The following is a 16,338-nucleotide window of genomic DNA, read 5'->3' as shown; positions in this document are numbered from 1 at the left end:
GGAAGAGGAGAGACCTACCTAGTGTATATGTCACAGGGAGGAGGAGGGTGCAGGAAACAAGGAAATGGGGATGCAGGGCTGGGTCATCCCTGTGAGGTATTCCAGGACCTTGATGAATTTCTAGTAGATCTGTTCCAAAGAACTCTGAGCAAGTTTCACAGCTAGAATGTTCCCTAGGGTCTGTCATACCAACATGGCAGCCTCCTAGAGGCAGGAGGCAGGGAAGGATGAGGGGTGGAGTTTGGGTTGAGAACTTCCCTAGAGGGCCTGTTGTTGCTATTGGGACTCTCCTCTAAGATTCGGGGAGGGTGGGAAGGAGGTGGCAGCAGGGGCAGGGTGGGGCCAGGGAGGAAGCCAGCTGAGGAGGCCAGCTGGGGCAAGAGCCATGGTTCTGCCTGGCAGTGCGAGCCGGGTCACCCAGCACTGAGGTGAGCATAAAGGAGGCGCGACCCCTCGTTACCATGTTGTTAGGTGGAGGGGTCTTGAAAAGTCCTGGCCTCCTCAGACCAGGCTCACATTCCCGGGCAAGGGTGTGCCTAGGAAGGGGGCTGTGGATCTAGAGCGGGAGATCAGAGGCAGGGGAGCTGAGAAGTGTTGAGTCTGACCTTGCCTAGGGGAAGGTCAAACATCTCTCTCTGAATCCCCATCAATGTTTTGGTGGCCTTTGCCCAGATGCCATGGGAATGGGGCAGCTTTAACACCTTGCCAGGGCTCTAGGCTTGGGCTGCTTTGAAACACTGAAGTTATTAACTAGGCCCCCCTCCCACTCCTCCCCCAGATCTGTCCAGAGCCTGTGCTGTCCTCACCAAGCTCCCCTCCCCTCCTCACACACTCGCCAGAGAATCTGTCCAGTGGGCACTGTAGGCCCAGTTGCCCAGAAGATCTGGCTGGGCCTGAACAAGCCCTCCCTGACAGCCTCTCTCCCACCTGCCCTGTTTGCTATGGGGAGTGGGTGGTTCTGAGCTCCTTGGAGTTCCTGCTGGGGCCACCCTGCCTGGCTGGTGAGCAGGCTCTGGCCCCTGGGGAGGCTGAGCGGCCCCAGCCTGAGCCTCTCCTCCACCCTGACCTCCCACATTGGGCCATACCTAGAGTGGTGTCCTTGCTGGTATCCCCTCATCCCATGGAGTGGGGCTAGGGGCTGAAGGGACACAGGCAGCACCCAGGGATGGCATCTTTGTACAATGGGGTCCTGTAGGGCAGAAGGGCAGCCAGATCCTGAGGTCAGTACTGGGTTCTGGGCAGACCCCTCTTCTCCCCTCAAGACTACAGGAGCAAAGGGCTCTGGAACCTGTGCTCTGCCTGGCCCCGCCAGGCTCCTCGCTATTGGGGAAGATGCAGCCTGGGAAACGTTCATTAAGAACAAAGTTTGGAGAGTTGCTGAGAGATGGGGAGGAAAAGAGGGGGAGAAAGAGAGACTGAGGGAGGCAGAGAGAGAGAGAGAGAAAGAGAAACCCAGTGCCCAGTGCCTAGGGCATAGATTAGCATCCCCATCTCCCTAAAGGGTGTTGGTGAAAGGGTAGACATCAGGAGATGGGGTGGGTAGGGGCCTGGGAAATGGGGACTGCACAAGCCCCTGTGTTCCTTAGAGCTTATATCTCCTTATATTCCAGGAAGGGGCTAGGAAGTAGGGCAAAGCTTCCTGTCTACACCCCTTGGGGACCTCTTGTCCGTGGCTTGGAACCCTCTTTTCCTAGAGCCCTCCACTTCTGACCCAGCATCTCCTACCCTGTTCTTGCCCCCATGCCCACCCCTACTGGTCACTTACTTGCAGGAGAGCTGGTTGATGCCCTCGATGTAGTAGCAGACGCCTCCATTGACACAATAGGACTTGGCTGTCTCGTTGCACTTCCGGGCGTGCCCCGACCAGGATGACAGGGTGGTGCTCACTGAGGGTATGAGAGACATGTGCCAGTGACCCACTGAGACTATCCCTAGGCCCCAGGAATCATCTCCTTCATGCCCCATCTCAAAACTGGAAGATGACCAGAGGCTGCAGGAATGACTGGGGAGGGGAGGTCTGGTGGTCCCTTCTAGTCACCAATAAGGCAAAGGAGAGGCCACCATGAGCTCTGCCTGTCTACCCAGTGAACCTTGCACCCAAGCTCTAGGCAAACGTCCAAAGGCCAGGAAGATTTTCATTATTTTGTGGGGGGAGCAGGGTGAGAAGAGAGCAGGAACTGCTTCCTCTGCTGAATAAGGGCCCACCTCTCCCCTTCCCTGCCTGGCTTTCCGGGGGCTCCCCTCCCGGTGGTTGAGATGCTGATGTCTCACGTGGAGAACAAACGCAGGAGGCGGTGCAGGAAAGAGACACCTACACCCGCCTGCATGGCTTGGGCTCTCATGGTGGACCAGGGCATGGCTGGAAGGGAGCTGGGCCTTCAGGGGATAGCACCTTTAGGACACGGTCATTTTCTAAGATCTGGAGAGACGTTGGGGGTAGGAGGAACCCTAGCTTCTACTGTCTTCCTCCATTCTCCAAGGGCTGGGCTAGCTCCAGGAATGCTTCAAAGGCTACGATGCCCCATCTCCATAAGCATCTGGGGTCTTCTCCATATCTCCCCACCCCAGACAGCCCCCTCCTCCCTGACCTTATCAGTTGTTGCCCCTAGAGGGAGCCTCCAGGTCTCGGACAGCCCCAGCCATAAATCATGGGTTTCAAGTTGTTGGGGAGGAGACAGGGCCGGGGAAAGGGAAGGGGGCAGCTGGGATGCGAAACTGCTGGAGAGCAAGGCTGGGCCTTAGGGCTGCTAGCACAGACTGCACGTCCAATTGACTGGACTCATTTGAGAAATGAACATCACTGAAGCTCTGCTCCTCATCAGGGAATGGCATCCAGAAAGCTGGCTTCAAGTGAACATTCTCGCCCCAAACATCAGTTTTAGATAATGCCCCATCCAATCCAGACTGGACAGCCAGAAGCAGGTCCTGCTCCCCTCAGCTACCAGAGCCTCTGAGGGCCTCTCGTTCCCACCCAGCCCAGCAGTGGCCTCCTGAATGAGGTGGCCCAAGCTACCCCAGCTGGCCCTGTCTCCTCAGGGGTACTGGGTCTCTCCCCTCCCCTCAGTAATAGGGGTGGAAGTGAGAGGAGGAGGAGGGCAGGCACTCAGCACCCTCAGTGTTTAGACATGTGGGGAGACGGATGGAGCGCGGGGGGCTGGGAGTGTATACACAGCTCTGCTTCTGTATATGTCTGAGGAGCACACGCTGATAAAATCCAGCGGGCAGGGCCGGCTTCACCGTCCCCTCCACATCATGCCTGCTGCTGAGCTGGCATCCCGGAGCCCCACCCCTGCTGAGGTCTCCCTCCTCGGCTCAACCCCAGACCCAGCTGGAACCCACGTGCTGGCTGGAACTGGAGACCTCCTGCTGATCTTTGCCCCACTTCTGGGTCAGTGAGACCCAGGGAACTAAGAAAGGTACAGAGAAGAGAAACAGCTGAGGTACCACGCCTGCCAGCTGTAAAATCCCCTTGCTGGGAGAACCCTCGAGGTTGTCCTGGCCTTCATTTACATCGCACAGGAGGAGTGGAGAGAGAGAAGGCAGCGAAGTGTCTGGCCAGAGTGCAGTGTGTGTTGCAACAGAGCCTCAGGGCTCCTAGTCCCTGGCTGTACATCCTCCCCATCAGCACCCAGGCTTGACAAAAGCAGACGAATGCAAGTGCAGTGAGGACGGCAGGCCTGGGCCCTCCTGTAGGCCCTGGCTAAGCCAGAGAAATCTCAGCCTGGATCTGCCAGGCCCAGCCTGGTGCCCTCTGCAGCTGCGGGTGGCACAGACTGCCCATGGCTGTGCCCATTGTTTCACCCCAGTTGAGTGAGCAGTGGACAGCAGGGAGGATGCTGGGGTGGCCGGGGCCACAGCTGCACACTTGGGCTTCTCACACATATATGTCTGTGCTCATCAAGGCCTTGGGAGGCCAAGGACAACTCCTGAGGAAAGATGGGGCCTCCCCAGCCGAATGCATTGAGCCTGGGTTGCCAGCATCATGTTGTCGTGGGGATGAGCCTGGGGCCCCGGGAAGGTAAAAAGGGAAGACATTTGGGGAGCCAGTCACAGAGGGTGTGGGGAAAGAGTGACCACGGGTGATTCCACCTCAGAAAGGCCACTCCTCTATAATGGCAGGGCCTTCCCCAGATACTGCAACCCAACTCTGCCAGTGGCAAAGCCACACGCCAGGGAGATTTCCACACGGACGAGCTGCGCTCACGCTGTGGTGTGGTTGCACTGTTCTAGCACATGTGGGCTCCTGAGGCAACGTGTCTATACACCCCTGTCAGTGTATCCATATCTCTCACTATGGTTGCCCGTGTTTGGAGAAGTGAAGGTGGCATGGACTCTCCTTTTACACCTCCACGAGGATGGCTCACAGCACCCCAAACTCAGCAAGTCCAAAACTGGGCTCTGCACCATCTGCCCTACCCACCTTCTTCCCCAGTCTTTCCTATCTCCATGACCAAATGGCACAAACCAAAGAGCTAGGGGGCATCTTTGATTTCATCCTCCTTTATTCCCCTATAGCCATCTATCACCAAGGGTTGCCATTTCCACTTCCTCAAGAGACTCCGTCCATGTCTTGCTACCTCCTCCCCTAGTCCAGGCCACTGTTGTCTCTTTCTTTGATGACCACAATAGCTTCCTCTCTGGTCTTTCTGCCTTCACTCTTACCTTCATCTCCTTTACTTTGCAGCAGCCACAGCGGTCTTTAAAATATGTAAATTGTGTCAATCTTTTCTATTATCAAAGCTCTCCAGTGGCTTCCATTTGCACTCAGAATAAAGCCCCCAACTTCTTCCCAGGTCTTATCTGGGCTTCACCACCTCTCCCACTTCATCTCCCATCTTTCTCCTTCCGTATATTTCAGACTACGCTGGTCATAGCTCTGCATAAGCCAAGTAGTCTCCTGCCCGGGATGTCCAAAATACAACAAGTGTCTCAGGGAGGCCTCACCCGACTTCTTAAGCTGGTCAGGCTCCTCCCTCATTCCCTCTCTTAGCTTCATATACTTCTACTTATAGTTATTCTAACATAATTACATGACTAGGTGTGCAACTGTTTGCTTTCTTTTTTTCCCCAAGACAGAATCTTGCTCTGTCGCCCAGGCTGGAGTGCAATGGTAAGATCTCAGCTCACTGCAACTTCTGCCTCCCGAGTTCAAGCAATTCTCCTGCCTCAGCCTCCCAAGTAGCTGGAATTACATGCATGCGCCACCACGCCCAGCTAATTTTTGTATTTTTTAGTAGAGATAGGGTTTCACCATGTTGGCTAGGATGGTCTCCATCTCCTGACCTCATGATCTGCCTGCCTCAGCCTCACAAAATGCTGGGATTACAGGCTTGTGCCACCGCGCCCAGCCAACTGTTTCCTGTTTAATGCTTAGTTCCTTCACTAGAATGTAAGCTCCATTAGGGCAGGAGCCATGTCTGACATGTTTACCCTGAACCCCAATGTCCAGCATGGTGCCTGGCACATAACAGATGCTTAACAAATATTTACTGAATGAATGAATGAGAAAATAAATATCTTATTCTTTGGGGGAAAAAAAGTGCCCTGTGCTACCATCCCAAGGACTAGTCTGGTATCCTTGGCTGATAATGATATCTTTTTGGTAGATTAAAGGACTGTCTCCTTTAAATGCAAACACTCCAAAAAGGTCATTAGGGGAACGAAAATCAAAGCCACAATGAGGCCAAGCCCATGGCTGGCTCACCCCTGTAATCCTAGCACTTTTGGGAGACCAAGGCAGGAAGATCACTTGAGACCAGGAGTTCAAGACCAGCCTGGGCAATGTAGCAAGACCCCATCTCTATAAAATACACACACACACACACACACACACACACACACACACACTCTGAGATACCACTTTCACTAGGATGCCCAGAATCGAAAAGAAGGATAATAACATGTGGTGGTGAGGATGTGGAGAAATTGGAACCCGTATGCATTGCTGGTGGGAATGTAAAATAGTGTAGCTGCTTTGGAAAGCAGTCTGGGAGTTCCTTTAAAAATTAAATATGGTCATCATGTGCTCCAGAAATTCCACTCCTAGGTGTATCCCCAAGAGATTGAAAACCTATGCTCACACAAAAACTTGTGCCCAGATGTCCACAGCAGCATTATTAATAACAGCCAAAATGTGGAAACAATCCAAATGACTCAAGAATCCAAACGTATGAGTGGATAAATAAAATGTGGTATGTCTATACAGTGAAATAGTATTTAGCCATAAAAAGGAATGGAGTACTGATCCATGCTACAACATGGATGAACCTTGAAAACTTATGTTAAGTATAAGAAGACAGTCACAAAAGGCCACATATTGTATGATTCTATTTATATGAAATGTCCAGAATTAGTGGTTGCCAGGGCTGGAGAGAGGGAGAAATGGGAGTGGCTGCTAAAGGGCATGGGGTTTCTTTTTGGGGTGACAAAAATGTCCTGAAATTAGTGGCGATGGTTATATAACTTTGTGAATATACTAAAAACCACTGAATTGTGTTCTTTAAAAGGGTGAATTTTATGGTATATAAATTGTATCTCAAAAAATTAATTTAAAAAAGCACCCCGGAGGGATAAGCCCAGGAAGTTTTGATGAACCGTTAGTGTCTTGGTGTGAGTTTATCAGGGCCCCTGAAGAGTGACAGTGGCGGGGTGGGAGCTGCTGCTGTGGAGATGCGTCCCCGGCTGCCCACAAATGCAGCTGCCTTTCACCTTTGCTTGTGGAGAAAACTTCTGCTTGTCCTTCAAGACTCTGGTCGAGTGCCCCTTTATCCATCGAGGCCCCTTTCCCTTTGATAAATTGCCTACCTTCCTTTCAGTTTGTTAGAAAAGGCAGACCTTTTAGAGTTCAGGTTTTAGTTTCCTGCCATTTGAGGGACTTTCTTGGGGGCCAAGACTGTGACTCCCCAGAGCTCAGAGAAAGATCTTGTGGAATAAGCGCTTCTGAATGCGTGACTGACATGAATATGCATCTGTGTGTGTGTGTGTTTTTAAACAGCCAGCTTTTGCAAGACTCCAGGTAAGAGACTGGCCCAGAGGCCTCTCCAGGGCTTCCATGGTCCTATGACACCCCAGGTCAAACCTGCCTGTCCTCTGGGGCAAAGCCTGACATCAGGGGCTGGTAACAGCCACCTCAGGACATTCCCAAGCTCCCTTTCACCTGGGATGAGACATCTGTTTCTCTAACTCAGAAGTGGGTTGGACCAAGCTATTGTGTTAGCACCGCAAACTTCCTGCCGGCTCCTCCTGCCCGCCAGTTCAGGAAGGCAGGAGCCTCTTGTGAGCTGGCAGAGCTCTGACTATAAGGAAGGCCTACTCTAATTTGTGGAAGGAGCCCTGGGCTCCACCCAAACAGAGCAGTAGCCACTCAAGAGCCAAAGTGATGCCCCCCGAGCAGCCTGCTGCTCCCTGATGGCCTCCCTGTACCCTCTTCTAGCTGCCCTATCCCTGTAGCCTTGGTTTCCCTTCGGCCTGGGCGGGCCAAACCAACCCACCTTGGGATGAGTCAGAGGAAGCAGACCACAGGGTGTGGTTGCTGCAGGTCTCATGGGTTCCATGGATAAACAAGGAGCCTGGGCATCTCTGCCTGGGAAAACATCCCCAGCAGGGGCCTCCTGGTCCCCAGCAGTGGCCCTGTTCACCTGTTCAAGGGTAGGCTCTTGCCTGCCATGGACTGCACATGGCAGCAGAAGTGGTGTGGTATGTGTTTGTGTGTGTGTGTACTGGTTAGGTGCACAGGATGTCAGCCTCAGCATCAAACTCAGAATCCTCGAATTTTAGAGGGAAGGGGGCTTAAAGATCATCTAGTTCAGCCCCACAACGGGAAAACCGAAGACTGGTGGGGTGAAGTGACTTACTCAGGGTTGCATGACATAGAGCTTGGACGAGACCAAATCTTCAAACTCTTTCCCCTGCTCTGCCCTGCTGCTGCCCTGGAGGGTCAAGAGGCAAGAAGTCTGCAGGAAGCTGGGATTCCAGATATGCCCTCAGTGCCCCGCCCAAAGGCGCCACTGTCTGGTTCCTAAACTGATCAGAGCATGGCCTGCTGAGGCTGACAGGAATCCATGTGTGGGAGGGGACTGCAGCTTATCTGAGGGGTCTCACCACCTCTGGCCACAGGCCCCAAGCCCTGTGCAAGAGAGAGGGCACTCCTGTGGTTTTCTGCACGGCAGCCGCTCCCACTTTCTCTGCTAACAGCACCCCTCCAGGGAAGAGCTTTTCCATGGAGTTCTGATCAGGCCATCACTCACAGTGCTCTGCCTCTCAGTAGCCCCTGTGCACACATAGACAGGCCAGGCAAAGATGGCCCCACCCTCCAAGCACAGTGACTGGTCAAGTGGGCCACATGACCTGGCAGGTCAATCAGAATCCATCCTTGTGACTGTACTTATGGACACAGAGACAAAGCTATCTCTTTTCTCCGGGTGGTGGGCTGGGATGGGGTAGATCTGGAGCTGTCTGAGACCATGGTCTCCTCTTCCCACCCTACTCCCCAAACATGAGAGAGGCCCATTTTACAGTGGGAAAGAATGAGGCCAACACACAGTGAGAGAAACTGTCTTGAGCCATCCTATGAGTTCTCGGACCCTTCCTCTGAGGTCTTAGATTCTGTCATGCCTGGGGCCAGTTCCACCTCCGAACTTACCAGTTTTATAAGCCAATAAATAAATCCCTTAAGATAGGTTTAAGTTAATTCTAGTCAAGAAAGTCTTGACTAATAAAATAGGAAGGCCCCAAATCCAAAGTGGATCTGAGAATGTCTGACCACTATAGCAGAGGTGGCAGGTGCTAGAGCCCAGACACAGCCCACTTTCCCAAACTTGGGATAGGATGAGAGAAGTAGGAGCTCAGACACCCTCCCTGCTGTCATGCCCAGGCTGGGCCATAGAGGAGGCAATAAAGACCTTGGAGCAGGTTATAAGTTCTCTTATATAATATTTACCAGGCACCCACTGTGAGCCAGGTGCTGTGCTAGACCCTGAGGCTAGGGTGGTAGACAGACTAGACATAGCCCCACAGAGCTCAAAGACTAAGTGTTTGCCAACTACTTTTACATCGTACAGCTCTATCATTAACTAAGTGTTTGACTTCGGGTGAAATATTTAATCTCTCTGAGCTTCTTATTATGTATAAAATATATCCTGGCTTTGAGTATGGGTTCATGGGATAATGTGGAGCTTGGCTCAATAAATACTGGCTATGATTGTAACTTCCAGGAGAAAGCATCCTCCCTGTTCTCCCCTCTCCTGAGGCTCACAGATTCACTGGGGTGGCCACGCCCACAGAGAAAGTTCAGCAATAGCATGAGAGTTGAAGGCTAATCAAAGGCTAGAATTCAAGAGATGCCATCAGAGCATGGTTGGCCAAGGAGTGGCCCAGGAGTGGAGCCCTAGCTGGGAGAGACACTGCAGTGAGTTGGGGTGGTCAAGGAGGAAGAGATGAGGCCATGGCCTCCTCTTCTCACCCCACTCCCCAAACATGGGAGTGGCCCATTTTACAGTAGGAAAGAATGAGACCAACACATAGTGAGAGAAACTGTCTTGACCTATCCTATGAGTCAGGATGGCACAGGACCAAGAGTAAGAATGGAATGGACAGGGGACTGACGGAAGTTAGGTTGGAAAGATCATTTAGGCCAGGGTGTTGAGAACAAAGTCCCTGTTCTGTAGTTCTACAGGGTGGGGAATGTGACAGTATAAAAGCACCTTAGGAGGCCGCTGCTCTGGTTCAGGTGACTAGGGATGAAACCCAAGCCAGGGTTACCCTTGAGGTATAGTTAGAGCAGAAGAGGCAGGTGTGAGAAAGATCCAGAAAGAAGACTGGCAAGGACATGGAGACTCAGACTTATTAGACATGGTGGCAAGGGAGACCAAGGAGCACAAGGGGCTGGGAGGATGGGGTGTCCCTCACCAGGACAGGACAGACAGGGTCTGAACTAGGTTTTTGTCTGAGGGTCATAGGGCAGAGAGTGTTTCAAGTCGTCTTTTAGACCATGCTAGGTTTAGGGCATATTGGGAGGCTGTCTGGTGGAAACAGAGGCAGGTAATGACAGATACAGGATTATATTCTGTGATGAGCAGGACTGGAAGTGAATCCCAATAAATAGGTAGCCACATGGCACACTCAGTCTGTGTGTGTTGGGAGGAAGAGAGTGATCTGTGGGATTTAACGTACTCAAGCTAGAGTGGAGAGGGCACTGCCTGAGGACAGGCAGTTTTGGCAGACAGGCAATCTTCCAGTCAAGGGAAAGAACCAGAGCCTGAGAGGGCAGTGCAGCAGGAAGGCAGCCTCTACCCTGAGGCTGGGTCTGCCACTGTAGAGATGAGAAGGTAAGAGGTGCCATGAGGTCCTGACCCTGCAAGACTTCAAGGAGTGAGGATAGCCTGCCAGGGAGGAGTTTGCCCTCCCTGAACAGAGGCTGCCACCAGGGGCCCCAGGCATCCAAGCTGCCCACCCATGGCCCAGTGGAGATGGCTGCCTGCGCTCAGGTGCCCAGCAAAGCAACAGGCAATAGGCAGTCAGCTTGCACATGCCCCGGGCCTGCCTCTCCCTGCAGCCCCACTCCTGGCAGCCCAGCCTCCTGTAATTGCCTTCTAAAAATATCCTTCCCCCCACCCCCACCTCTTGATTTCAAAATATTTAGTTTTCAGGGTATTTAAAATGAGAGCTGGCAGCTCTTCCAGGCCCAGATAACAAAGCTAAACATTTATGCTTCGACTGCATTTCTCTGAATCGGCTGAGATCTAGGGCTTGATATGGCAGCAGCAGGAGGGAGGGGAGTTGAGTGCGAGATGGATCACATGCAGGCCCCAAGGGCCAGGGGGCCACTGGCCCGCCCTGCCAAACCCCTCTAGGACCCTTCCCTCTGTCCAGGCCCACCTACCGCTGTTGACGTAAAGCCGGCCCCGGACGGTGTCCTTCCCCAGGATGTTCTCAGCCTCGCAGACATACTCCCCAGCGTCCTCCACCTTCACCTTGTTGAACTGTAGTCGTGAGTTCTTTCTGGTTAGGGAGGGGATAAAAGGGGGAGAGGCGTGAGCCAGGGCCGGCTGTGGCTCCCCAGCAGTCACCCAGCAGTTGCCTCTCTCCACAGAGCCAGAGTGGCCCTGCAGCTTAGATGGGAAGGAGATTCCCTCTACCCAGCGGTTTCTGGAGTCCAGGTGGGGCACGGAGTCCCTGCAGCTGCAGGGAGCCTTGGGCCCTTAGGACAACACAGGGCAGGACTAGTGGCTGCTCACAGGTCCTAAATCTATGATCCCTCACATCCGCTCTTCTAGGGCTGGACCATCGTAACATTCTTCTGGCCGCCTCCCTCATTCCCAGCTGCCTCCGCCTCTCCTGGGAAGTGGCAACCTGTCATTCTGGGTATGCAAGACCTGTTCCCAGATACCCGGGAGGGCAGCTGTCCTGACAGATTCCCACGGTGATGGTGCCCAGACTCCTAGTCCAAACCTGGGGCTCTCCCTTGTTCTCAAAATCCACGCTGCCACTAAGGGGCACTCTGTGGCTTCTCCAAAGGGTTTTTGTTTCATTCATTCATTCAACAAATGTTTACTGAGCACTTCCTGTGTGCCAGGAGCTTGTACACCTTGCGGAACAAAAAGATCTTGGACTTGATCCTCAGGGCCAACCTTGTTCTCTTCTTACAGAAGGGAAAACTGAGTCCTAGAGGGACTTCCTGACTTGCCCAAGGGCACTCGGCAAGGCAAAGGCAGAGGCATGCCAGGAGCTGCAGTTCATGAGGACATGGGCTATCTCTGAGAAAAGCTGGGGCTAGTCCTGAAGCTTTGCACCTAGTCCCTGCATGCTGAGAACTGTGTGGCCAGGACTGGGCGGATCCCCCCAGTACTGTGACTCCAGGGCACCTGGCCTTGGTCCCCCTCTTCTTTCTGAAGCCCCAGCCAAACCTTTCCTTCCTTCTCAGAGTTTCCCTGCACCTACCCCAGGGTGCTTAGGCTCTGGAAGGGCCTATTCACAGCCCTCACCCCTTCCTCTGCCTCCAAGGGCCAGAGTGAGCTCTGGATAAAGCCTGGGACCCCAGTCTGGCCCCCAGGAGGAAGCAAGAAGTAACATGGTAATTTCTGTACATGGTATGATCGCCTCCTCTTTTTAGTGCTGAATTAAAAAGCCAGATTTCCAGCCTATGTGTAGTGGGCTGGAGAGGTGGGGGAACACAAGGGAGGGCAGTAGAGCCATCATTGCCCTGAGCCTAGGGGATGTAAAACTGAGCTACGGAGCTGATGGGGTAAGGAGGCTGAGGGGAGGCAAGCAGAGAGGCTGGGCCAGGGTCAAGGAGATGCAAACTGGCCCACAATCCCTACCTGGGCTGTCTCCACCTCTGATGCGGAGCCTCTTCCCAGGCATCCTTACCCCAAGGTCCTCCAAACAAGGGTGCTACAAGGTTGTCTTGTCTATAGACCCTATTGCTGTGGCGATGTCCTTGCTGATGCTGTGGTGACAGCTGCTTAACTATACCATATTCTTCCTGGCTCAAGCTGGTCTCTGTCTCCTTGGCCTGGTGCCGGCCCACAACCCTCTTCTGTCAATTACAGTTTGTTCCCTTCATTAAAGAGAGCCCTGGAGGCCCCTCTGACTAAGACAGCATCTCTTTCCCTGCTCCAGCCAAATTAGACGCCACAAACTCCAGCTTCCCCAGGGTATGGTTTCTCTCACTTCCCTGTGCACACACCAGATTAGCAGGGAAGGGGGATCGCCTGAGGGTCCGGGGGTGGGGGTGTTGATGCACAGGGGACTCAGAGCCAGATTCTCCTTGTCACCCCCCCAGAATTCAGAGGCACTTCCCTTATACAGCATCATATGTAGCAGGACGTGGCAGAATGTTAAGGAAGGATTCCCCACATGAAGGCATTTGAGACCTGGAGAAGGGAGGCACAGGGCTCTAGGAGTGCCCCTTCCTTCTGAGGAACAAGAAAGAGGCAGGGGACAGAGACAATGACCCTGAGGCTTGCTGCAGATGTCCTAGGTTAGCAGCTGTCTGATGGTTTCACAGAAGCTGGCCCCAGAGATGCACACGGGGCTCTGGGTCCTGGCTAAGGGGCAGGGCTCTGAGGGTTTCTCAGCCCCTACAGGAACTGGAGTCACCGCCTTCTCCCTCCTCACTCCCAGCTCCAGGTGGAAGCCTGAGGATCCAGGACTCTCCTGTCTCCCTGGCAGGCCGGGTGCTGTGCTCTGCTCCTGGTGTCCCATCACACGCTGACCCAGGTTTGCCCTGAGATGGTGACCACGCCCCACCCCACCCCCCCACCTCCCCCGCCGGTTCTCTGCTGGCAGGGACGGGATCTGGGCAGCTGTGTCCTCCACCTTTTCCTCAGTGCCTACCCCCCTGCCGCCTGCCTGCTCGAGGGGCCTGTTCCAGCCTGCCCCTCATAAACAAGGGAACATGCGATTCTGCAGGGAAGGCCCCGTGCCCAGGGCTTGGGGGGGCAGTTGCTCCTGGCACAGGAAAGCTTGGGTGAGATGTTTCAGTGCAGTGGGCACAGAGACAGACAGCACCCTCTGAGGAGGGGTCTCTACAGGTCAACAGAGATGCCCAGACAGAGTGTGGCCTGGGCAGGGAGAGTGCCAGGAGGTAGTGGAGCCAGCTGTTGTGTGGGCAGACAGGACAGAGAACATTTTGCTAGAAAGCAGACTCCTGCCGCTGCCCCTGGCCCCTCTACTAGGTGAGGTGTGTAGTGTAGGATGGGTAGTGTGTGCAGGTGGCCGTTCTCTCTAAGTCACTCCGAGGGCGCCTTGGTCGCAGGGAGTCAGATGTTCTCTATCATGGCCCACTCCTCCACCACTCACAACTCACTGCTGAGAGCCCAGGGGCAGAACAGGGAGAACAGGGAAGTTTCCAGATGCAGCAAATGGGGCAGGGCCCTGATAGGTAGGGGGCAGGGGGCACACTGTAGACTCTTAGGGGTCCATAATACCCAGGAGGAGAAGACTAGTCCCTGTTTGTGGATTCTTCAGATGAAATTGAGGCTTAACCAGGACAGTAACTGGCTCAGAAGGCTAGAAACATCCAAAAGGTCTCCTGCCCAGTCCCAGTGGGACTCTACACCCAGGAGAGGAGGGTAAGTCCTGCAAGATTCTCATCAGTTCAGCCCTCAGTGTAGAGCTGTCTGTCAGGTCCTATAGGGGAGAAGGGGGTATCTGGGTATAGGGATCCAGGCTTTGAGGCTCTCTCATGCTGGAAGGAGAGACAGATCCCTCCATAAAGCAATGAAGCCATGTCTAAGGCACCATGGGAGGAGAAAATGAGAGCTGCCTAGAGGGCTTAGGAAGGTGTCCCAGAGAGATGACAGTTAAGCTGGGCCTTGGAGAGCCTTGCCAGGGACAAGCGAGGGGAGGAGGGCTGCCAGCATAGGGAACAGCCTGGGCCCAAGTCCAGGGCCATTAAAGGAAAGACCAGCAGCCGAGAGTGTGGCAGTGTGAGGAAACTGCAGGGCAGTGACTTGTAGGCCAGGAAGAGGAGTCGGAAGAGCCCCAAGGCTGTACCTGGCATGCAGTAGGCTCTCAAGCTCTGTCTTGAATGGATGATTGAATAGATGTTCCTGTTAGAAAGATCATTTCCCGTCAGGCACTCACAGGGGTCAGTGACTCTGTGGACCTTTAGAATTACAAACAAACTGGGTACATAAGCCACATTTTTTTTTTCCTGAAGAAAAGGACAAGGCTTCTACCAGATTCTGTAGTAGAAGCTAGACTAGAGACTCATGAAAGTAAGTTTTGTTTTGTTCACTGACATATCCTGAGCCTCTAGCAGAGTGCCTGGCACATAGTTGATACTCAATACAGATATGTTAGATTCAGAAATGAATTCTCAGAGGGGCCTGTGGTCCAGAAAAGGTGGGGAGTGGCCAAGAGTGGGACAGAGGAGGAAGGCTTGAGGCAGGGAGGCCAGATAAGAAATGTGCAGGAGGAAGGAAAGAGGGACAACCCCGTGGGCAGACAGCAAGGGGTCAGGGGTTGAGCAGCAGAGAGTCTGGTTGAGCCACAGGTGAGAGGGGAACACGTGAGGGAGAGAAAGGACTACAGCAGGCAGGGGAGAGGTCAGATTGGGCATTCACAATTGGAAATGTCTGTGAGGCATCTCAGGTGTGGTATCTAGTGTCTCTCTGGCAGCATGGGTCTGGAGCTCAGGTCAAAAAGCCATCGTGTCTGGATATGGAGACTTGGGGTCTCAGATTCTTAAAGCAACAGGAGAAGGTGAAATCACCCACAGGTGGAAAGGGAGGAAAGAAAATAGTGAGGCCCAAAGCTCAGGAAAGTTCCAGCATTGATGGCAACTAAGAGACAGTGTCCAGACTCACAGCAGGACCAGGAGGAGCACCACAGGGTCCGGGGTGCAGGTATTCCCATGCTGAGGCCGCTGAGAGGCCTAGAGGCCTGAGCCAGGAAGTGCAGAGATAACTGGGGTTTCTCCAGGACCACAGCCATCGAGAGGTTGGGATGTAATTGAAGGGGAGATTCCAGCAGGGCAAAGAGTGAGTGGAGGATGAGAGTGTGCAGTCAGTGGGCAGGAGGCTAGCTCCCTCAGTGACTTCATATGGTGGTGGAGGGCGGAAGTGAGATGGGGCAATCGCTGGAGGGCCAGGGGAGCAGCAGCGTGGAGGGACAGCATTTGAGAAAAAAAGTCACGGGCATGGGTTTGTTGGTAGGGAGAGAAAGCTGAAGTTACCAGAGAAAGGAGTGAGTTGGTGGTACCAGGGCTCTGTGGGCTTGTGTGTGGGGTGGGGGAATGCGCGGGAGGGAGGGTGAGTATGAGTGTGTGGCACCAGGTAGGGTGGGATGATGATAGGCAGGTTGTAGACATGTTTGGGAGCCATGAGGAGGGAAAGGGGGGCTCTCCTCACTTTCATCACTGCAGTGAAGTAGGGGAGAAACCACCTTCTAGAAAGAAAGGATGGGAGGGAGATGGGCCCCAACTGCCCCAGATCCAAGAAGCCTGCCCATTCTCTCCAGCTTGGAACCAGCCTTGGAAGGGCAGTGAGAAGGGGTGGGGTGGTCTCAGAAGGTGGGCTGGGTGGGCAGCCAGAGCTTCTTGCCAATGCTGTAGACAAGGGACACATAGAAGCCCCCACTCACCACTGGCCATGGCAAGTTCCTTAGGAAGCGGCATTCTTTCAGCCACAAACCTTTGATCTAAGCCAAACTCTTCCTTAATTACATTCTGTTTTCTGCCAGGATCATTTTCTTGAGTGATCAGTTCTACTTCTGCTCCCCATTCTTGGAAGGAGAATCAGAGAACTGGAAATAACTCCCAGTCCCCTGACTCCTTCATCCTCTTTTACAGGTTCCAGAGTCTGAGGGCCAGAGGCAGGGCATGGACATCCAGCT

General features: G+C 53.6%; 1 protein-coding gene across 6 annotated transcripts in view; it reads right to left on the bottom strand.

Moving 5' to 3' along the window:
• The window catches only part of NRG2 (neuregulin 2), a 196,062-nt gene that overhangs the window by 23,210 nt on the left and 156,514 nt on the right, over nucleotides 1-16,338 (bottom strand). For 5 of the 6 annotated variants that reach the window (XM_055286003.2, XM_055286005.2, XM_055286004.2 and 2 more), the window contains exons 3-4: nucleotides 10,880-10,998; nucleotides 1,766-1,886 (exon numbers count right to left, since the gene is read on the bottom strand). In XM_055286003.2, the coding sequence (XP_055141978.1) occupies nucleotides 1,766-1,886; nucleotides 10,880-10,998 (240 nt within the window). The remainder of the gene's footprint in view (nucleotides 1-1,765; nucleotides 1,887-10,879; nucleotides 10,999-16,338) is intronic. The other variant, XM_055286007.2, reaches the window with a different exon arrangement.

The sequence above is a fragment of the Symphalangus syndactylus genome, chromosome 7, assembly GCF_028878055.3.
Source record: "Symphalangus syndactylus isolate Jambi chromosome 7, NHGRI_mSymSyn1-v2.1_pri, whole genome shotgun sequence".
NCBI lineage: Eukaryota > Metazoa > Chordata > Mammalia > Primates > Hylobatidae > Symphalangus > Symphalangus syndactylus.
Note: the sequence above shows the minus strand (reverse complement) of the source record. Positions and strands in the feature narration are given on the sequence as shown.